Source organism: Echiichthys vipera (genome assembly GCF_963691815.1).
Source record: "Echiichthys vipera genome assembly, chromosome: 4".
NCBI lineage: Eukaryota > Metazoa > Chordata > Actinopteri > Perciformes > Trachinidae > Echiichthys > Echiichthys vipera.
Genome location: NC_139829.1, coordinates 12,946,112 through 12,968,479, shown reverse-complemented (window position 1 = coordinate 12,968,479; position 22,368 = coordinate 12,946,112). Strand labels below are relative to the sequence as shown.

General features: G+C 39.5%; 2 protein-coding genes across 2 annotated transcripts; both read left to right on the top strand.

The window, feature by feature from the left end:
• The first annotated feature begins 338 nt into the window (after nucleotides 1-338).
• On the top strand, nucleotides 339-14,551 carry tut7 (terminal uridylyl transferase 7). Its single transcript, XM_083911664.1, has 29 exons — nucleotides 339-410; nucleotides 1,317-1,740; nucleotides 2,056-2,210; nucleotides 2,590-2,706; nucleotides 2,849-3,026; nucleotides 3,161-3,249; nucleotides 3,645-3,696; nucleotides 3,791-3,860; nucleotides 4,093-4,219; nucleotides 4,304-4,423; nucleotides 4,524-4,646; nucleotides 5,045-5,222; nucleotides 5,587-6,275; nucleotides 6,507-6,657; nucleotides 7,641-7,727; nucleotides 7,884-7,984; nucleotides 8,283-8,340; nucleotides 8,645-8,748; nucleotides 8,840-8,929; nucleotides 9,034-9,147; nucleotides 10,049-10,123; nucleotides 10,225-10,402; nucleotides 10,703-10,750; nucleotides 10,846-10,937; nucleotides 11,027-11,142; nucleotides 11,254-11,435; nucleotides 11,648-11,721; nucleotides 11,841-11,904; nucleotides 12,915-14,551. Exons 2-29 carry the CDS (start codon nucleotides 1,335-1,337, stop codon nucleotides 12,971-12,973), a joined length of 3,897 nt encoding a protein of 1,298 aa, XP_083767790.1. The 5' UTR covers nucleotides 339-410; nucleotides 1,317-1,334; the 3' UTR covers nucleotides 12,974-14,551.
• Nucleotides 14,552-15,172: 621 nt separating this feature from the next.
• Nucleotides 15,173-19,765, top strand: isca1 (iron-sulfur cluster assembly 1). Its single transcript, XM_083911967.1, has 4 exons — nucleotides 15,173-15,260; nucleotides 17,818-17,871; nucleotides 18,278-18,383; nucleotides 18,803-19,765. Exons 1-4 carry the CDS (start codon nucleotides 15,180-15,182, stop codon nucleotides 18,949-18,951), a joined length of 390 nt encoding a protein of 129 aa, XP_083768093.1. The 5' UTR covers nucleotides 15,173-15,179; the 3' UTR covers nucleotides 18,952-19,765.
• Nucleotides 19,766-22,368: the final 2,603 nt, after the last annotated feature.

Sequence of the window (22,368 nt, the reverse complement as noted above, 5' to 3'; positions counted from 1 at the left end):
ATAGGCCTAAATAAATAAATATATACTTAGAATACTTATATTTACACATGTGATAAACATGTGAAATGTGATGAATTATAGTGCAATGCTTGAAAGAGTAGACTATATGGCTATTTCCTTTTATTTGAATCAACCATTATAAACGTATTGATATATTTTTGTATCAAAAAATAAATTCATTCAGAATATAAACTATTTTAATGAATAAATAACACAAAATACAAATAAGTGAATAAAATGGAGTGAATATTAAAACCAGAAGGACCTGTCCTGAGATGGGCGGGGCTTTAACTGACGACTAGAAAACAGACATAACTACGTCATCTTTCAAACTCAAGTGAGAGGCGAGCGATCATGCCAAGTCAGACCTGAACAAGGCTTCAAGTATGCCCTCTGCATCCGTACAAAAGGTATTTTAAATGATTTAATTATACTTATCCTTCACATGTGTTTGATAGCTGCATTTGTCGCCGTTGCAGCTTGAAAAAAAACTGTAATAAGCAGCAACGTTAGCTGTCGCTAGCTCGAGAGCTAACGGTCGCTGTTGCTAGGTGTCCTAGCTAGTTAGCTAATAAATAGGAATAGCTAACAGTAATGCTAGCTTGTTGGGCTGTATGTGACAAGTTAGCTAACGTAAAATGAAATGACCAACACCACTCTGTTGATTGTGTGTTAGCTACTTGCGTGATAAAGTTACGCCGTTAACTCGAGGAAGAGGAAGATGTAACCTCAGAGGCGAATCAGACTGCAGAGTCTAGTTGGCTAACGTTAGCTGCTAACACCGTGCAATAACAAGCCCCTAAAGTCAGCTAGCGTTACAAGTTGCCAGGTAACTTAAATCGCTGGTTAATTTTACAGCCGTGCATACACTTAAATTCATGTTACGGTCATGCTATATTAGTGATAGGTTTGGTAACACGAGAAGCATCAGTGTTAACGTTGGTGTTTCCACGGGACAGATTTTCGGTTTGGAACTGTCAACCTTCACAGCCAATAAAAGCCTGTTAACGGTTAACCTAAGTTTGCAGAAGTCAAAACAAGATGTTACGCAGTTTAGGGCTAATATGACACAATTCAAGTTCAAATTGTAGCTGTGTTTGATTTAGCTGCAAAGTTGTGTAACAGTCCGGTATGACTTACACGACGAGCTGTGAAAGCTGTGAGCAGTTGCATCCAATGAAAATGTATTCTCAAAATAATTGGCATCTTCCAATGTCAACAGTTTGGCAGATGACCCCTGGCATACAGTTTGTGGCAAGGATGTTATGATTACATGAGGGCTATTTCAATATTAACTGGTTCATTTCATCCTGCAGTTTTAGAAAAAGTGAACCATGGAAAACTTTGGCAGGCCTTATCGGGCTAGGCAAGGTGGCTGGGAGAGGGCAGCAGGAGCAGAGCGGGCAGAAAGCTGGAGGATCCCAGACCAGGGTCGTGGACAGAACTACAGATCAGAGGGAGGTCAGCAGGGCAAGAACCATGGCGGGCCCTACCGGGCCAGTCCCAACAAGGGAAGACCGGGGCCCCAGAGTTATTCCCCCGGTGGATTCAGAGGTGGTCACAGCCCCTCCCAGAAGGATGACCCCCGGTGGTCCCAAGGTTCTGAGAACAGTGGTGGGGGTCGTGAAGATAACTGGAGAGAGCGCTCGCACTGGTGGAGGAATAACCAGGGAGAAAGTCCAAGGGAGGACAGGGAGCAGGGAGGGAGAGAGGACTCTGATGGCAGTGCTCATAAATCAGGTGAGGATTTGGAAATCAGACTCTGGGGAAAGTGTGGAATCCCCACTTACATTTTTTTTAAAGCAGTCTGCCTTAGACTGAAGTCTCAATGGACACCTTAGAAATGGGGGGGAGGGGCACCATGATTCTTTACTTGCCTACAACTTGGATCCTGATCAAAGTGATGTACTGTATATTAAAATCTAGCTTGAGTCTGATTTTAAGAACTGGCTCTACTCCATCATCCATGACATACACACATTACATATACACATTACCGTCTCCACGAAAGCATATTCATCTCATTTTTGACACATGTATTTCGTTCTTTCAAAGGGAGAAGACGGAGAAACAGAAACAAGAATAAAGCTTATGCTGAAGAGAACAGGGGCCCTATGATTGACGAGTCCACACTCTCAGCTAAAGAGCTGCAAAGCCTACGGCAGGCAGAGAGGCGGCTTAACAGAGAGGAAATCTACAGCCTGAAGAAGGTAAAGGCTGCCTGTGTGGTACGCCATAATATACAGCCATGTGCATATTTATATGTTGGTCAGACAAAACACGACCTTTAGTGCTCTGGGTCTAGAACATTGTGTTGGACGTCATTCACAGTTTTCGGATGTTTTATAAAAAAAAAACTTTAATGGAGAAATAATCTGCACATTAATCAATAATGGTAATAATCGTTAGTTGCAGCCCTAATTTGCTTTTGAGTCTTTTTAGAGTAGTTAAATCTGACAAAGCATTCTTTCTTTAGAGTCCTTTCAGTGTATTTGATGTTTATAAGGTACAGATGAGTTAAGAAGATTAATAACAGGGTAATTATTTCAGCTGTTATCTCATGTCTGTCCTTTTTTTCCATTGGTTCAGAGGTCCCACAACAACCCTGATGCACTTTACACCTGCGCTCTGTGTGATGTTCTGCTGGAGTCTGTGTCTGACGCTTACAGACATATCAGAGACAAACGGCACAAGAAGAGGGCCAGGGTAAGAAATATAGCCTTATCATGCAAAAAAACATGCAGACAACATTTTTAGAGAGATGTTGCTAATATTCTGTCATTGTGCAGTTATAGTCTTAATGCATTAAAAATTGTGTTAACCCCTATTTGCTTGTGTGTGTTTGTAGGAGAGGCAAGAGCAGGTGATGCTGACTGAGATTCTGCCTCCTGGTCCAGAGCAGACCCATGCAGTGAGTGCTGTACTAGAGGCTGTTGTCCTGGAACATGGGTTGAATGACCAGGATGTTGAGTCAAGACAATGTGTTGTCTCCATGATGCAAGACCTCCTTCTGTCCGTCCTGCCTGGTAAGTCATCGTAGGATGAAATATTGGTATGGTAACAGAAACATCCTGATGGGGATATTGTTTTGTATCAAACTTGCTGTCTTTATGTTCTAATGTAAATAAAATTATTCCATATGTCTTTCTCTTACCTGTAGAGATCCGACTCAGGCTATATGGGTCATCTTGCACCAAGTTTGGATTTAAGGATTCTGATGTCAACATTGATATTCAGTATCCACCTCACGTGAGTAGCCCAGTGTGAGTCCGATAGTGGGAATCTGTTTTTGTTTTTTTACACCGCTTTTAATTGGATTTTCTCACATTTTGTTAAGGACACCCACACCTCAGGAAAAAATAGATGCAGCATAAGCAGCTTTGCTTTACAGGATATTTATAAGACAGATATTCATTCCTACCAGTATGACTTTATGACAATCTTTAAGTAGAAAAAGGGACAGTTATGACCTAATGGTTGGCAGCTTATTTCCTATTATTATTATTATTATTATTATTATTATTATTTGCATTTGTTAGAATCCTTAAAGGTGTTTTGTGGTTATTATGTTTTGTAAGACAAGCCACATATTGTCCTTTTTAATGTTTGTTGTATAAAGACTTTGAAATGGAATGTATTCACAGATGCATCAGCCAGACGTCTTGTTGTTGGTCAAGGAGAGCCTCTCCGTGAGCCGTGAGTCACCTCTTTATTCACTGAACCGCAAGATTTTTTTCCCTATTGACTGGCATGAAAGCTTTAAATTCAACATATCTTGTTGTGTCCTCAGCTATTTTTGTTGATATGGAAGCTGATTTTCATGCCAGGGTACCTGTGGTCATCTGCAAGGAGAAAAAGAGGTGGGTACCTCCCACAGTTGTTATGTTTACCCGATTATTTGCATGTCCAATTTATGAATCAAACTGTGATTCAGAGAAACTCTGAAATGATCTTTTGAGAATTTCAGGATGATCATTAATCAAGGAATTATTGAAGTACCAGAATGGGTTTTCTAAAAAAAAGTGATTGCTCATATCAGGTTTACATTTCCACATGCACAAGAGCAGTAAACTGAAACTGTTTTCTCAACAGTGGTCTGATGTGCAAAGTGAGTGCAGGGAATGAAAACGCATTCCAAACCACCACCTATCTTTCTGCTCTATCCTGTCGGGAGCCTCTCCTCCTCCCACTGGTTTTGGGTCTCAGACGCTGGGCCCAGGTATGTTTCCAGTCGAGACCCTTTTGTTGCAGGTAGAACATCACATTTAGTTTTTAAAATGTGTTGTTCCTGCTTCTGGCTTAGATCTGTGTGATTGACCGTGCAGAGGAAGGTGGGCTTCCACCGTATAGCTTCGCCCTCATGGTTATCTACTTCCTACAACAGCGCAAAGAGGCCCTCTTGCCAACCTACCTGAAACAAGAGGTGTGTTGTTCTTTTCATCTTGAGTCTTAAATAAATTAGACAGTAATTTCAGCATTGGAACTAGGTTGAAACTAATCTAATCATCTGTTTTTGGATTAAGGTATTTTCACTCAGCAAGCTGTCAGACTACAATCTCACTCATACAGAGGATGGACATTTACACTGGGCCTACACCCCTTCCTCCAAAGAACAGTCAGCCGACGGCTCCTGCACGAGGGGAAAGGTAGTCATTGAGACACTAATGTAGTTTTTTGTCCAATAAGAAAGTGTGTAGGTTTCTTATTTTTGGCAGTGATTGGCATTTTTATGATAAATGTGCTTTTTCTTCATCAGATGTATTCATTTTGTTTCACCACAGTAAAAAAAAAAAGTCATGTCATAATTCATCACTTAAAATAAACCAGGCAACCAAAACACAGAAAATAGTTTCTGAAGAAAATAATGATCTTGTTGTTTAACCAGGGAACAGGAAAAATGAGTTGGGCGACTCAAATACAGCAAAACGGTTTGGAATGCTTTTGGGAACTGTGTAGTTTAGTAGAGGAGCAAAGGTATGCATAATATGGTCTTTTTAATCCACTATCATACTAGCTCCTTACAGTTTATACTTTAACATTGCAGGTACCGCTGGTGTTTCAGAGCCCTCACCTGCCTGTGGAAGTTGGGCTTCTTTGGGTGGAAATGCTTCGCTTCTACTCGCTGGAATACAACTTGTCTGACAATGTTATCAGTGTGCGGACCAATGCTGTCCTCTCCAGAGAGATGAAAGACTGGCCAAAGAAACGCATCGCTGTGGAGGGTCCGAAACTTTCCTTTTTACAGTCAAAATTTCAAGAATTTTGCTTTTGGGTACTGGGAAAATCACTAGTGGAGTTATGCTAATTCACAGGTTGAAATAAACAAGCAGCAATGAAATAAAATGCTACTTTAGCATTTCAATTTTCAGAGTCCAATTATAGCCATTAATAGAAATGTTATTTTGGTAGATGGGTATTTTTGGATTTTGTTATACTGAATCCAGATGGTACCAAACCTTAGATGTGTTAGTGTACCATATATCTATTAGCTTTTTAAATGAATATACAGTAATCTACATTTATGAATACATGAAGGGATTAGTAACTGTTATATGGTTTAAGTAACGTATCTGTTTCTGTGTTCAGACCCATTTGCTGTGAAGAGAAATGTGGCCCGCACATTGAACAGCCAGCAAATGTACGAGTACATTGTTCACTGCCTCAAATCCACATACAAGTACTTTGCACTCCCACTCAACACGCCAGCTGCTAATCACAAGACAATGGCACAGCGTGGAGCTGTTCAAGGGGCAGAGGCTTTGAATGAAGAGACTGCATGCCTTCCAGATTTAAGTAAGCTCAGCGTTCAGTCACAACATACAAATCAACCTAAATCGGTAGAAAATGGCCCTGAAGACTCTGATTGCATTATTGAGGAAGAGGAGGAAGTTGAAGAATATAGTGAATCAGATGAAGACAGAGAGAAGGAAAAGGTGGATTTGGGCAAAAGCAGTCTCTCTGAGGATGAGGAGGACGAGGATATTGATGTGGACACTCATAACAGACATCACTTGGACAGCTTCACCACAGAGGATGATGAGATTTTCCCAGTGGACGAGATCTCAGGGGAGGAGCTTTTGTCTGATGAGGAGGGTCCAGATTTGGACACACCTGGTTCAATGGAGGAGGAAGAGGAGGAAGAGTTGGAGTTGGCACCTGTAAGTCTCTCACCTCTACCTGTGAAAGATACAACTAAGGATGAAGGCCCAGAAAATAAAAACCAACAGAAGAGACGATCTTATGAGTTCACCAGGCAAGCTTTCACCAGAGGCAAGGTAAGTGTAGCCATATGTTTGTTTTCACTTTACATACAGGATTTATGAATAATTCTCTGGAAAGTAAGGGTCCTAACCATAATATGTGAGAAAAGAAATGCATACATTTCAAACTTAAGTGAACATTTAAAAACAGTTTGGGGTTTTTAATTTTGGGTTGTAGGTTAGTAGAAGTTAAACTAGACAAGAAAATTGCAAATAAGCTGCATCTTAAACTCTCACTTTCTTTAGTCACACATGGTTGTGTGCAGTTTGTGCAAGCGTGATGGACATCTGAAGAAAGACTGTCCGGAGGATTTCAAGAAGGTGCAGCTGGAACCTTTGCCCACAATAACACCAGAGTTTCTCAGTGTCGTCAACAAAGTCTGTGAGCAGTGCTACAGTGAGTATTATGTGATCGCATAAGTATTTAGAGATGATTACAATGTGGGATTCAGCCATCGTAATTGGACAGCATTGTTGTAAATTGTTAATTTCAGCTTGATGAAGGCCACCTGTTCCTGAGTAGGTGTGTTTTAATCAGCCCAAGATACACCCTCAAATTTCTATATAAGGAAATAAATGTTTCTAAAGAGTAAAAAACAACATGGAGCTTCAAATCCCACTGTCTAATATAATTTGCTGGGGAAAACCTAGCAAATGTATCACTGTCAGTTGCAGCTTTCAATGGCATGAACAGAGCAGTAAATAGATTGGTCTGACATGGATATATATGTCAACAATTTAGACGAGACTAAGTAGTTAATTGCTTGAAAGTAGAGGTTGAAGGGGATGCAGCAGGGGACTTTACACTTTGAAGCATTAAAACAGAGTATGTTCACCTGGACAGATTTGCATGAAGACCATGATGCAGCTGTTGGTAATCGAACAAATAAATAAAAATTGATTTGGTAACATTTAAATCCAAATTCCAAAGTGTTTTTCCACCTGTACCTCACTCATATGAGCAGTCTCAACCACTTGGGAATATTGTTCTTACTTGAGAGAAAATTACAAGTACAGTAGAGAATGGTAATTAATGAGGCAAGTTTTTTAAAATTCCTTGCACATGCCACAATCTTTCTGCGTGGTTCTGCATGAGTCGTAATGTGTGTGAAAAGGGTTGAGCTAATGACCTTAGTGTTACTTGTACAGCAGTAACTGAACCCTCGGTAGATTTTGTGCCAGTTAAGTTACTTAATCATAAAGTATTTTCACTCAACATACATCACGCACCAGCAGCGTACAGCAGAGATGAAGAGGTGCATGCATATTCCCATCTCTTACCAATGGCATCCTCTCAGTCAGCCTCATATCTTTACAGTTCAGTGAAATCCGTAAAATAAAGTTTTGGTCAACTTTTACGGTGTCTGGTTTCCTTTTTAGCTGACTTCGCCCCGGATGAACTGGAAGTTGGTGTAAGAGAGCACATCCTTCAAGACCTGGAGACCTTCGTCAGACGACAGTTTGCTGGTGAAGTAAAATCACCATCTTAGCATCTTTTAAGTCTTTCTAAACTTAAACTAGCGTGATATTGTATTTTATTGACCTGCCCATAAACCATTTAGATGTTAGAATGCAGTGCACGCTTACGATGAAATTGACAAATCATGTTTTAATGATGGACAGGAGCTCGGCTACAACTGTTTGGATCATCCAAAAATGGCTTTGGCTTCAGACAGAGTGACCTAGACATCTGTATGGTGCTGGAAGGGCAGGATACCATAGATGTAAGTTATGGATTTAACCTACTGCAAAGTACAGAGATGCAATTTTTGTCAGCCATTTAAGTTAAACAACATGACCAAATTCTTAATTAAGAAACTTCTAGGAATCTAGTTTGTTTATTTATTGATGGATTGATATAAACGAGAAACAGAAGTTGTGTTGGTATGTTTTTGGCTACAATAATTGATGATTTAATCAAGTTATGAGGCATTTGAAGTTATCGGTAATGTGTTAGTGTGATTCATTGCAATCATTATTCTATAAAATGTAATTTATTAGGTTTATAAATTTCTTCCACAGGATGTTGACTGCATCAGCATTATTGAAAGCTTGGCGAGAATGCTGAGGAAACACCCAGGTTAGTAAAAAGTCAAGGCAGTTGGATTCATGTAGCCCAAGATCACAATCTGTGCAGCATAAAGTAGCACACCCTCAGCTCAGATAAGGAAAAACGTCTCTTTAAGTTCTGTTTTAATAATAATTCGAGCTGACACAACTGTATAACACAACATTTGTGATTCTTGTACTTTCAGTCGCTCACAGGAGGTTTTAAATATTATTATTTATCAAGCAATATTTTGTTTATGCTAGGTATTCAATTTTGTTTGAAAATATCACTGCATCCTTTTTAACCAGTTTCCACATCTGCACCCTGTCACCAGGTCTGAAGAACATCCTGCCCATCACCACAGCAAAAGTGCCGATCGTGAAGTTCTATCATGTTCGCACAGGCCTGGAGGGAGACATTAGCCTCTACAACACTCTGGTAGGATAGTCTGCCTCTGTCATTTGTCCCAGCCTTGCTATTGAATCACTTATCATGTTTGACATTCTTTAAAACCTTTTTCTTTTTGCAGGCACTGCACAACACACACCTGCTAGCTTCGTATGCTGCCATCGACAGAAGAGTAAAGATCCTCTGTTACGTCATGAAGGTTTTCGCCAAGGTGAGTGTGCCTAAGACACTCAGTGTGTCTTTGTATATCTCCACTGTCATGTGTTGTTATACTTTACCACTGTGTTACCAGCATTAATTTTTGTCCCATTACAGATGTGTGACATTGGGGATGCCTCACGTGGGAGCCTCTCATCCTATGCTTACACCCTCATGGTGCTGTTCTTTCTCCAGCAGAGAAACCCACCAGTTATCCCTGTGCTGCAAGAGGTACAGATAACATGCCAGTAAAAATAAAAGGTTAAAACCTTATGACAGAGTGATAATAAAACAACTTATGCCACCCGATTGTGGGACTTTTTGGACCTATGAGGAAGATATTGCACAGGCCTCCATTGCTGCGGTGGCATCACCCTCCAGTATGTGCGTATTTGAATGGGAGTTGTCATAAGTGAACCTTTTCTACAACCATCACAAACCTTTACCTCATGAAGAGTACTTGTAATTATTTACCTCCATCACTGATTAACTCAGCTACTTGATGTTTACATTGTGGTCATTAGGATGCTTTAGTTAGAGCAACTTGTGTTATATTTCACAATAACACCACATTGAGTTAATTTACTCTGTGCAACCACAGCAGCCTGATAGAGATGTCTTACGTGAGCTAGCTAAGCAGTGTTGGCTAAGCTGACATTACTTTTTCACTGTGTGAAGCTAGGCAGCCCAATGCTATTCATTGTGAGATTGATGAGTGTTAACCAAAATGCTGCAGTGTTGCTGTGTCTGTTAATATTCTTGATCCACTTCTGGTGAACATCTGCACGGTCAGGGAATCAATGTAGACAGTACGGCCTCAGACGGGCACTGATGTAGAGGTTTGTGTAGATTGCATTCAGTTTTTTTTCAAAGTTGAAGTTTCCCGCTGCTCTTTGAGCAGCAGAGAATTGCACAGGTTCTTCCCAACTTCTTAGAAAGCATTGTCAAAAGTAATGCTGCACTAAAAAGTACAGGTAAAAGTAGAAAAAGTATACTGACTACCATTCAAGCGTGTGCATACTGCCACAATAATGGCGGCCCCACCAGATGGTGAAACACACAAACGGCTCACCGGATTCGTCTATATCCAAGAATCTGTAAATTTTCTGACTTATTAATCTTTTTGTTGCAGATTTATGATGGAAAGAAGCCGGAGGTGCTAGTTGATGGCTGGAACGTGTACTTCTTTGATGATTTAAAAACACTTGTGAGTATTTTGTGTTTTTGCATATTCTGAGCGTCCTGTAACGATTTTAGTGCCCTGAATGTCACACCTTCTGAATACATCTTGTCTTCTTCCACCTGCAGCCCAGTCTCTGGCCACAGTATGGGAAGAACACTGAGACGGTGGGAGAGCTGTGGCTTGGCCTGCTCCGCTTTTATACTGAGGACTTTGACTTCAGAGAGCATGTTGTCTGTATCCGTCTGCACAGTCGCCTCACCACCTTCAACAAGCAGTGGACGTCCAAATACATTGTCATTGAAGGTCAGCTTGTGTAGCTTGTCATATAAAAAGACCAATGGATATTCTTATACACAGACGCATATAAGTGTTATTCCACTAGGTTGATGAAACAAATTGTTGTCCTGGTATCAACTTATCCAACAACACAGCCTGTTTAAAATTATTTTGGCACTTTGGGAATCATTATTACATTCTGCTGTCTATCTGGTTCAATAAATTCACATCACTGTTAATGATTAGTATTGTTTTTGGTGACTGACTGCTGTGAAATATTCTTGATTGTTAATTTCTGTTGCTTTCTCTTCTCTGTTCATATGCCAGATCCATTCGATCTGAATCATAATCTTGGGGCTGGTCTGTCCAGGAAAAGTATGATTATTGCTGTTTGCATCTTCTATTGTCTCATTACCTTTGTCTCTGGTGTCTTGTCTAATATTTTCTTGTCTTTTTCGTCATCAAAACAGTGACTAACTTCATCATGAAGGCATTCATCAATGGCAGAACAGTGTTTGGAACACCAGTTAAAGCCTTTCCTCCCATGTACCCCAGTCAGATGGTTAGTGTTTGCTGTGTAAACACCATATTTACGTATTGTGGTGGCTTTATCCAAGCATTAAAACTGTGATTTGTCTTTATCTGTTCCAGGAGTATTTCTTCGATCCTGAAGTCCTCACTGAGGGAGAAGTGGCTCCCAATGACCGATGTTGCCGCATCTGTGGCAAGATCGGCCATTTCATGAAAGACTGCCCCATGCGTAAGAAGTAGGTATAATCACATTACATGTCTGAATCTGTTACAGTATTTATAAAAGTTTATCTCCACCACCTATCAAGCTACATGTTTGTATCATATTGTGCATAATTTTGGCCCAGGTCCAAACACAGACGGGACTCAGAGAAAAGGGCAGAGTACCTGCGAGACTCTGCAGAGGATCAGGTCAGACACAAGGGTGAGCACTGGAGGAAAAGGGATTCACTGGAGGTGCGTTGCTGCTACCTGTGTGGATCAAGTACTCACATCAAGAAGGACTGTCAGCTGTACAGAAGCCCTGCAGGTACTGTACACACAGTATTAGCTATTTTTTTTCCAAATGGCATTAAGACAATGCAAAATATTTATTTTAAGTCCATAGTAGAGCTGTCAGTTGTCACTTCTGCTGCATTCAAAAAAAGTAGAATATATTGTTATGCATTGAGGCTATTCTTCAAGATTAAAAGGGAGAAAGCAACTGACTCCTTGCCTCCTTTTTTAATTATCATTTGGCAGGTAACGTAAAGATGGAAGGCTTTTCATCTGCCTCTTCAGCCCACTTGAGGAATTTAAGAGAAAAGGAGAGACAGGTATGAGCTCAGTTTTGTGACAATCAATCAAAAAAATTCTATTAAAATGATTTACTGATGATTTGGTAGACAGCTTATATGCACAGCTACATTTGCCCCGTTTATCTTTCTCTGTTCAGGGTTCAACTATACAAGAAGAGAAGAAGCGAAAGCAACAAAATGTGATCTTAAGTCCACAAGCAGGTATGTAAATTTACTATCCTTTTTTTTTTTTTTTGGCTTCAATTTGAAAATTCTTAAGGAAGGGATACACCAAGTAGACTTAAAACAACTAATGCAATGTAGGCAGACTCTTACGTTGCCTGGGTCTCATCCAAAAAGTGGCACTTGAACACACCACAAAGACTACAGCCGACGGCGAACGAGCATATTCGCTGTGTGCCCGCAAGAGAGGAAGTAACTCTCCTAATCAGCAGGCAGTGATAGTCTGTATTCATCATTCAAAAAGGGAAACCGGAGGACTGACAGCTTGGCCCAAGCAGCTACAGCAGTAAGCCAGTAAGCATGTTAACAACACAACCAGATTTTTAAAGAACAAATCATATTCATAGTGCACAGACGAACAATAGAACTAATGACCAAAAAAAAGTGTTTCAATCTCATAGCCTCTTGACTTTAGCTGTTTGTTTACACTCCTCACTCCATTTATCTTCTCTGACTAGTGCCAACTGTGCAAGACACACCCCAAAACTAGGGCGACCGTTGGCTTGGAGTGCCCCTGCCTTTTTATGCAATCAATTTTTCAGCTACTCATTGTCAGTGTGGAATAACAAGAAATAGTCTCAGTAAAAACAGTTGACCATCTTTCTTGTTTCTACATTTCGGGGCAACTGTCTTGTCTTAGGGCTGGTGAGGAGAGAGAATGAGAGCAAGAAATGTTTGCAACAGATTCTTCCATCTTTCTCTGGACTCAGGATCGCATGTTTGCTGATAATGTTTAGCATTTTGCTTCTGTTTTTTTCTGTTTTCTATATAATCCAAGATGATAATCTGTGATCATATTTGTAACCTGAAATGGTTTTGTGCAAATAAAGCAGAAAATAAAGCATATACGGCAGTCAGTTTATCAGGATAAGGCAGTCTGCCCTCTTGTCATTTTACCTGATGAGATGGGTTTTTTTTACATTTTAAGTGTGCAGGTTGAAAATATGTTTTGGAGTAAATGTTGACAAATGCATTCTGGTTTATTTCAGGTAGTTTAGCCTCCCGAAATTTGGGTCGCTCTGGTCACAGGAAGAGCCCAGTGGAATGAGAAGCAGCTGTGGCTACACAAACCACGAGGTTCTACTCATGTCTAGGCAAACAGCATCTCAAAGTCCAGAAACCATTGAATCTGAATGGGACTATTGGGCCAATGGAAGCCCGTTAAAAGCCAAAGCCAGGACGCCTCGACTTGAAGCCAATTAGGGCCTTTTTATGTGTTTTCCCAACCTAAAGCTCTCCTCCTCAGAGGAGCTTTTTAAAGCTTTCATTTTAACAACAGAAGCCATTATGCATGCACCTCATGTCTTTGTTTACCTGCACTGCCAGTCAAGTTTTTTTTTTTATATGCATTACATTCTTAAATTAGAAAAAGTACTCAGTCTCTTCCATGACTAGTAGTTAATAGCTTCAATCTTGATCACCATAATAAGGTGTATTTTGCAGACATGCTATATTTGTCTTATACTTGATGCTAGCACTTTTTGATATATTGGCTCAACTGTCCTCACAGACTAAGTGCGCTACAGTTGTAAGACAAATGGACATGCCAATGGTGTGTGGTGTGTTGTCTGCTACTTTTAAACTGACTTGAAGTCAGTTAGAGTAATCAAGATAAAGGCTGTTTAAACCAAGAAGTCACTTGGTATCAGTTCGATAGTCCCTATTTTATAATTGCAAGGTTTTTAGGATAAATTTCCAGTTATGTTTTCAAAAAAAAATTACACTATAGGTTGTTCAGAAAATGTTGTCTGGCAGTGTACGTAATGGCTCAGATCCTTTATTTTTTATTTTTTAAATCAAGTCTCTTTTAAGTCCTTGTTAATTTGTCCTCTGCACTGACGTCCATCAGTCCGTCTCTCCTTCAGCCTTGAAAGCAGCTGTACCCACAGTACTTTTGTGTGTCTCTGTGTTAGAGAAACCACCTTGTAGATATTTTTCAGGATCATAGTTTTATTATTTGAGACTGCTGATCCATCCCTATTCCATAGATGCATACTGCCCCTCAACTGCCTTTTGGTGTGAACAGAAGGACAGTAAAACGGCTAACCCTGACCTGTATGTGTCTCCACACGTGCTAGGAAGTGTTATTAGTGCAAGAACATTTGGTTTAAAAAAGTTCATGCTTTCACTCTGGTATGGGTTTGAAAAAGTCACTGGTCCAGCTGTGTACACTGCTGCAAACACTGTTATCACTTACTAGAGGTAATCTCAGTTAGTTCAGTGAAGAAATAATTGTATTTATTTGCCACAAAGGCTTCATTTTTGTTGTAATGGTGCCACAGATTGGTAGCTGCACTGTGTGAGGGTACACACCCCTTAATTATGTTGCTGCTAGTTAATGTCTCCAAGACCTGCTTATCATTCAACTTTGAAGATGGACTGGCTGGCTTTATTGTTGTCCAAATATATAGCTGAGTTTTTATCAACAAAAAAAGTGTTGTTGGTGGTATTGTAATCAAATTTCTCATTTTAAAGTAGCTTTGTTTTAATACCAGCTTAATTGCATTTATTTTTTTCGACTCAAATGGGAGGTTTAGTTTTATTAAGGAACCCTGATCCTGCCAGGAAAGGTTGGCTTGCAATCCATTTTGTCTCAAATAATTAATTAAACTGAAATAAAACCCCACTCTTGTTGTTGTTGTTTTATTGAAAACAATGTTTGTGATTAAACTGCATTTATAAAACACAGATTAATTAGGGATGTGCGACTTCAACTGAGAACAAATTATGGGTGGCTGGTTAACTATTTTGATTTCTTCACCCACTTCTTTGTCCTTGCATAATACATTTTAGCCAATAAACAACTGCTAAGAAACTGGACTCGTGTGAAGTTATCACAGTCGCACATCATACAGTTAGGGATAATAGTCCAGTACCGTGAAACTTCTTTGACATTGGAAACAGGGTTTTTCAGAGTTTGACCAACAACGCTGGAAAAATCCAAACCTGAGTAAAGTTTTTTTTTTTCAAAGTAATAAATTAGACGTGAATACGATCTTCACGAGTATTCCTACATAGGCACACATGACTTATCACAACGTTTTTAATGTTTTTAGGGTACTTATGGTACTTAGAACTACGTTACATAACAAGATAAGGTGTTCCCATTTTGTAGGTTTATCCGTGAGCCCATTGGCTGAGGAGCCTGTCCGTCATGATATTATCCAATCATTGAACGCCTTCTTTCTTTGGGCGGTCGCCAATTTTTCTTTCGCGCTTGCGCAGTTCAATGTTATGATATTAACAGAAGCAACATGTCTGCTTCCATGGTGCGAGCGACCGTCCGAGCGGTCAGCAAAAGGAAGATACTGCCTACAAGAGCCGCACTGACACTGGTATGTTATTACGCTGTGGTTATAAACTCACGGAAAACACCTTTCTGCCCGTCCAGTAACGTTATGTGTTAAGTTAATACACAAAGTACGACGTTAATACCGAGCGGCCGTTATGTAGCGTCAACGTTACGTGATCTAACAGTTGGAGTTAGCTAAGCTAGTCGTTGCACTCGATACAACTCGGTTCCTATTTTTACGGGGCTTTCGTAACATTACATCTTTCATCGTGTTGATGAGCTTATCTTATTTGATGTGCACACAAGGGCGGTTATACAAGTAGTATTGGGTTATAAGATTATGACGCTAACTGTCCTGGGCTGAGCTAGCATAGACCTTTAAGGCTAGCATGCTAACCTTAAAGCCTTGCTAAACTAAGCTCTTTGGTAAGTTTATGTTGATGTGCCATCTCTGCTCTGCTCCTCAACAGCGACAGTTGACTGTAACGTTACGGTAGTTAAAAAAGGAGACAATGATTCTCCCAGGGTACAGGGACGAAGGGGTCTGACTATCATTGTTTGTTTGTTTATTTATTTCGATCATTTATTCAATTATTATTTATTCTTTCTCAATATCCAGATTTTGATTCTATTTTATATTGTTTTGTTTTTATTTATTTTTAAATTCTATAAGAATATTTATTTATATATATATATATATATATATATATATTATACTTGAACATACCAATACGTTTATAATTTTGATTGAATTAAATACATATGCAAGAATTTATATTATATATTTGATATGAATATATTGTGTATTATATTATATCTGATTATAAACTGTATTTGTAATATACTTGTTAAGTAACATTTAAAAAATGGTTGGTGGAGTTTGGGAAAATAATTAACTAAAGAAATGATTAAACCATAATAAGGGTATTAAGGGTAACACTAAGTTAATCCTCTATCACATTTTAAAAATCAACACTAACGTTAAAACTGCCTTAATCAACAGGTACGAGCTGCAGGATTGTAAATGCAAGCTACTAAAACTACTTCAGTGATGTAGAGTGAAGGGACTCAACACATTTGTATAGAAAAATGGTTACAACAACACTATTTACTCCTAGCTGTCTTTAACAGAGGAAAGCATACCATGAAATAAGATGGTGGAAAATAACTCAATGTGATATTGATGCAAACTAAATATATTCTCAGTGTAGCAAGCTGTCAAAGCAGACTAAGGTCATGCTTTGTTAGTAAGGGCGGGACAATAACGTGGCTAATACCAGCCTGACTGGCTCAGTTGGTGCTGTTGCAAGATAATGGTATGGTGGCTCGAGCTGATAAAGGTAGCCCCTCAACACTGAGGCGGGCAACTGCAGATGATTTTCCATTAAAGCAGATGGTATTTAAGATGTTATACTTGATATCCAGAACATTAATGTAGCAACAAACTAAGCGTTATGTAAAGATATAGTGGAGAGAGCAAAGAATAACGTCACTCTCCCTCAGTGTGTGTTTTGTAACCTGAGAACTCTTATTTGTTTTGTTTTGATTTTTTTTACACATCTGTAGTCATAGTTATGCAAAAGAACAACACATGGGAAAAGTATTATTAAGATATTATACATGTATTAAACATATTTGTAGGTCCTAAGAGTTATAAATTACAAAGTAATCAATGAACTATTATATACTTCAAAATTAAATTAGTATTAGTTTAACTATGAAGCCTTTTGGAAAAAACAAAAAATAAATGCACATTTTTATATCATGATAATTTAAATAAATCTAAAACATTTCATGCACCGCCCTTGGAAGAGTGCCACGAACCCCTGGGGGTCACACGCCTCCACATTAATAGGTTCGGCTTCAGTTACTTTCTTTACCTGTCAGGGACTAAAAATAATAAGGCCCAACCAAAATGCTACCAAATGATGCATTAAATATGACCGTAGCCCAATAAGCTGCAGAATGTATGGGATTATCCTACCCTTTATGAATGAAATAAAGTTTAAGAGTAAAATAAATAAGAATTGAATATCCCGTGCAAAATACTTGTATTTCTATTAACTCTACTCTTCACAGACACCTACAAATAAAGTTTTGGAGATTACCCTTGTATGACAGTATAGTCATTAAACAACTCCGAGCATTGACACATTCAGGATGTACTGCACATTTGGCATCAGCGGCTACACGTTAAGGTGAACAAACCAGCTTTAAGGGATTAGCCTGTGGCTAATGTTGTTCACCTCAGTCTCCCAAATACCTCCACATGAGCCCACATGCTGTGATCCCTCTTTCGTGCACCTACAAACACTCAATTTTAGCAGGAGCTGCAGGTTATTTCATTATGCTGTAAGTATTTACTCATTTCAGACCAGTTGAAGTTTTAGCTCCTGCAACAGAAACTTCTCATGGTGGGGGGTAAAGTATCAAAACAGCCATGGGAACTTAAACCAGTTCAGCACCATAGTTTGTTTTTCAGTTATTTCTTTTGCCCAGTGAGCTCGAAACAGTCACAGTTTTGCCAAAATACACTGCTTCCATCTGAGTCCAATATATATTTAGTAACCTTCTATCTTCAATCTGTTGTGTTTCTTTAGACTCCAGCAGCTGTGAACAAGATCAGGTTTTTGTTGCAGGAGAAGCCGGAATATGTGAGTACCTGAAACATCATATCATCAAACAATGTTGCTCTACATCTTATGTAATGGCAACAGGGTCCTGTGTTGTTTTGAGAATTTTCAATACATTGGATTCCTGTCAAAATAATTTATACGCATCTGCTATGGGTTTTCATTGCTAAATTCAAGTCTGTTTTGACAAAATATATCTTGAAATTAAATTTAAATATTTACATGTAATAAATGCTGTCAGGAATTTTTTTAGTTATATCTAGCAGGTCAAACATTATACCGCACAACATCTATTATTCCACAATGTATTCTTTTTTTTTTCTGTCTGACCATTTCTGTAACTTTGGTACAGAGTTAGTTCAGTACTCCTTACAGTAGTACTGTTGTAAATGACACTGAATGGCTATGGCTGTCTGGCTCTTCATAGATCGGTTTGAAGGTCGGAGTGAGAACGCGTGGCTGTAATGGAATGACCTACACACTGGACTACACTAAGGAGAAAGGCAAATCTGATGAGGAAGTGCTGCAAGATGGTAAGCTTTTTGTTATTGTTGTGTGCAATGGGATAAAATAAAGTGATGACCTTTTATATCCAAAAGGTATGACATCATAATGTTCTGCAAAAAATGCTTTTCTGGCAACTATTCAGCGACATATCTCAGGACAGAAGGGGAAACATTTGGTTGGATACTGAACTACGTGTATTATGGATAAACCTGTTGGTGGATGTAAGGTGGTAATTCTAGTTTGATACTACCACTCAAGTGTGCAAAAGTTGGAAATGTTCAAATTCTACACATAGTGTCTTTAATAAAAATACATTTTTGACGAATTTTTGACGGGCTGTTTCACTGTTGGCAATGTATAATCAAACCCACAACATTCTGGCTAAGTTTTGCCCACAAGGTTTGAATTTGGGAGTAGTGACGGCTCTACTGTGGCTCTCTTGCAGGTGTGAGGGTATTCATAGAGAAGAAGGCTCAGCTGACTCTTCTGGGAACTGAGATGGACTTTGTGGAGTCGAAGCTGTCCAGTGAATTTGTCTTCAACAATCCGAACATAAAGGGCACATGTGGCTGTGGAGAAAGCTTCAACATCTGAGCGTCATGGAGCCTCCGTCCTCCCGCACCCCTCCTGCTCCACCCTTAAAGACTGAGAGACTGAATGTTGAAGAGGAAGTCTGACATGAGGCAATCCGAGATGTGGACATGCCTGCGTTCCTGTCACTGCTCATCCCGCAGACCACTTGCATACACCCTTGTGAAGCCCAAGTATGCATATTCAAGCTTAGAGGAAGGTTTTATTGAAATCTGTGTAGCCAAAACTATCTTAACGTGTTGATTTTAGGTTCAGATACCTCTGATGTTGGCAACTGCTTTTTTATGCTTGCTTCTACATCCAAAAATGTTAGGACCTCAAAAGCAAGATGTTTGTTTTTTTTGATTAAGTGACTTTCACACATATACGCACATTATTTTCAGGAATTTAGTCAAATTTCACAGTGACTTGTATGCAGGCGGAAATGGCCCAAGAACATGTTCACTGAAGCTGAGAATTGTTGGGGTTGGTGAAGCTATGTATTCTGTTTGAGTTTGAATCTATCCCCACACTAAGACAGTGTACTATAATCCAGTGTCATGTACCCAGCTGTATGCAAAAGTGCAAGAGTTTGAGTGTCTCGAAACTTTGTAAAGTGTATATTTATCCGTGTGTAAATATAAAGAATGTATATTTCCCTTGAACCACACAAGCGCACACAAAAAAAATAACGCACAAAACATGTATCCTTCACATAAGAGTACATGAGGTTTATGTTGGTTTATGTTTTGTTTGAGCAAAGCCAGGACTTGTTTGTACTGGGCAATATGTCTGTGTACATATGAAATAATAAACAGCAAAATCCAGTAACATCACACTGTGGCCACTGTTTTATGTTCAGCAAGTCAGCTGTAGGATTTGTGCCAGGATGATTTTGATGTGTGTCATTACTGACAAATTAAGACCAGTTGTCGCGGTGATGGCACTGTTGTCTTTTAGAATCTTCATCTCAGTTGTCATGGTGATGGATGGTTTCCGTGTCACTTCATCTTCAAGTCATCGCTGCTCTTTGTGTCGGAGGAGAAGGAGGTACTGTCATTGTGAAAGATTCAATTTAATAATCTGTATTTCAGGATTTAACATGACTTAAGTAGCAAGTGGGCACTTTTTAAGGTGCTTTGGGGTCATGGACAACAAGGATGGAGATTCTGACAGCAGAGAGTCTTATAAGCTTAAGGTAGTGACAAGTAATACATGCAGTGTTATAATGTTTACTCATAGCTTTTTCAGAACAAGCTGGCCAACATTTTACTCTGAAAGTTTCACTCTTTTTGAAATGCTGTGTTTAGGATGACATCACCAAGGAACAGCATGCAAACTAGAGGGGAGCCAGAAGGAGCTTGGCTCCTCTTAAAATGACATGAGCTCCCCTTAAACATGAATTGTGAAATGTCGGTTGGTTTCAATAAAATATCGACAATATTCTATTTTCGCCGTGCATTTCTATTTTTCTGTATCTTGATCATCATTAATAATGCATACAATTAGGTTATTAATGTATGATTCATGCATTCATGTGCTCACCTGTATGCGATGGGTAACTAACTATTGCTGATGAGGACTCGATCCCTTGTAGGCTACCTGGAGGCAGCTCCGATTTTGATTATTGCACATACATTGACCTAGCCATTTCTGATATTGTGCTGATAAACTATAATATGTTGTACGTCCCTATATCCTACTGTGACCTGCTTTAGTTGGCCATCTTGTATCACACTTACATTTGTGGAGGTTTGATGTGGTCACTGACTGATTAGTATCAGATGTGCTAACAGACACATAAACAAGTAGGCCTACACATTTGCAGAGGCTTGTTTTATTTATGTAAAAGTCATGTTTATATGAATTGTGACCACTGAAGGATGATGTGTTTTGTTTCTGCTGCTTCTCTCAGATTTCAGAGTTATTAAAGGCTTTGGCTGAGAGGAAATCACCACCTATTGACCTCCGAAACATCAGCGCCACCCTCTCCACCCTACAGAACACAGGGATAGACACTACTAACACCAATGGGGCCTTTAGATCCAGAGCTTTTCTCCCTGATAACATCAGCCAGCTGTCCAAGTTTCAATTTAAAAGACGAGATCACCTGAGAGAAAGCTTACCTGCTTCAGTACCTGTTCCTGCTCCCGTCATCACTGCAGTGGCCTCATCTCAAGAAGAACCATCCTTAAATCCTGTCATCCTGGCACTCCTGGTAGAAAAGTCCAAGATGCTGCCCTCTGACTCGTTCGGCTCTATTGTAGGACGGCTTAACAAGCGAGAGATGCATCCACACATCCTGTGTGTGCAGGCTTGGACCAAACAGCAGTCCTGTGACCCACGGAGGCCGCTGCCAGAACACTTTCCCCAAAAAGGTACATAAACAATTAGTGGCTACACTCACAAACACATATAGATTACTTATTGTTCTCTGTCCAAACCACTAGGCTGAAGCAAACTCATGATGAGAAAAACTGTCCTTCAACTCCTGTCAGAGCTCCACTGGGAGACCATCATTATTTTACAGCTTTGATTATTTTAAGATCAAGATATTGTATCACTTTTCTTAAAGCATACTTTAAAGCACTTATGTGACTTCTTACAGGTTGCAACCAACACCTTTAATGCAAGAAATAATGAATGCTTTATAAATCATTGTCAGGATGTGAAAAACCCCCTTTGGCAGATGTATATCTTCACATAAAGATGTACTATCAAGGGAAATCAATAAATAACCAGTTACTCTCGACCTTATTAATGCTATAAACTCTCACTCTCATTTTCAACCGCTTGCCCCTTTCGGGTTTGCGGGGGGGGCTGGAGCCGATCCCAGCTGACATCGGGCGTGAGGCGGGGTACACCCTGGACAGGACGCCAGTCTATCGCAGGGCACATAGAGACAAACAGAGACAGACAACCACTCACACCTACGGGTAATTTAGAGTCATCAATTGACCTAACACGTGCATGTCTTTGGACTGTGGGAGGAAGCCGGAGAACCCAGAGAGAACCCACGCAGACACGGGGTGAACATGCAAAGTACACGCAGAAGGGCCGCAGCCGGGATTCAAACCAGGAACCCTCTTGCTGTGAGGCAACAGTGCTAACCACCACCATGCTATAAAGCAATAATCAATTACAACTTATATTATATATATTAAATTATTATATATTATATATACAAACTTCTCATTAAGTTTTTTGTTCATATATAAATTGTTGAATTTTTTTTTTACTAAACTAAAAATAATGATTTGACAGATTTCTTTCCCACTGACATGTTGGCTCTGCTGCAGTGCCCTTTAATGACACACTAGGTGTATGAGAGCTGTTTCATAACTGACCCGTGTTATGACATGTGTGAGCCACAGAGGAGATGTATAAAGGGGATTCTTTTCTGAATAATGAGGAAACTTGTCTGTGATCTGAAAATTGTTT

Bases quoted from the DNA above. Each gene is read 5' to 3' on its own strand.
- isca1 (XM_083911967.1), top strand. From the start codon at position 15,180: ATGTCTGCTTCCATGGTGCGAGCGACCGTCCGAGCGGTCAGCAAAAGG. The intron at 15,261-17,817 runs GTATGTTATTAC...GTGTTTCTTTAG, and splicing joins CAAGAGCCGCACTGACACTG to ACTCCAGCAGCTGTGAACAA. The intron at 17,872-18,277 runs GTGAGTACCTGA...GGCTCTTCATAG, and splicing joins TGCAGGAGAAGCCGGAATAT to ATCGGTTTGAAGGTCGGAGT.
- tut7 (XM_083911664.1), top strand. From the start codon at position 1,335: ATGGAAAACTTTGGCAGGCCTTATCGGGCTAGGCAAGGTGGCTGGGAG. The intron at 5,223-5,586 runs GTCCGAAACTTT...TTCTGTGTTCAG, and splicing joins GAAACGCATCGCTGTGGAGG to ACCCATTTGCTGTGAAGAGA. The intron at 9,148-10,048 runs GTACAGATAACA...TTTTTGTTGCAG, and splicing joins TTATCCCTGTGCTGCAAGAG to ATTTATGATGGAAAGAAGCC.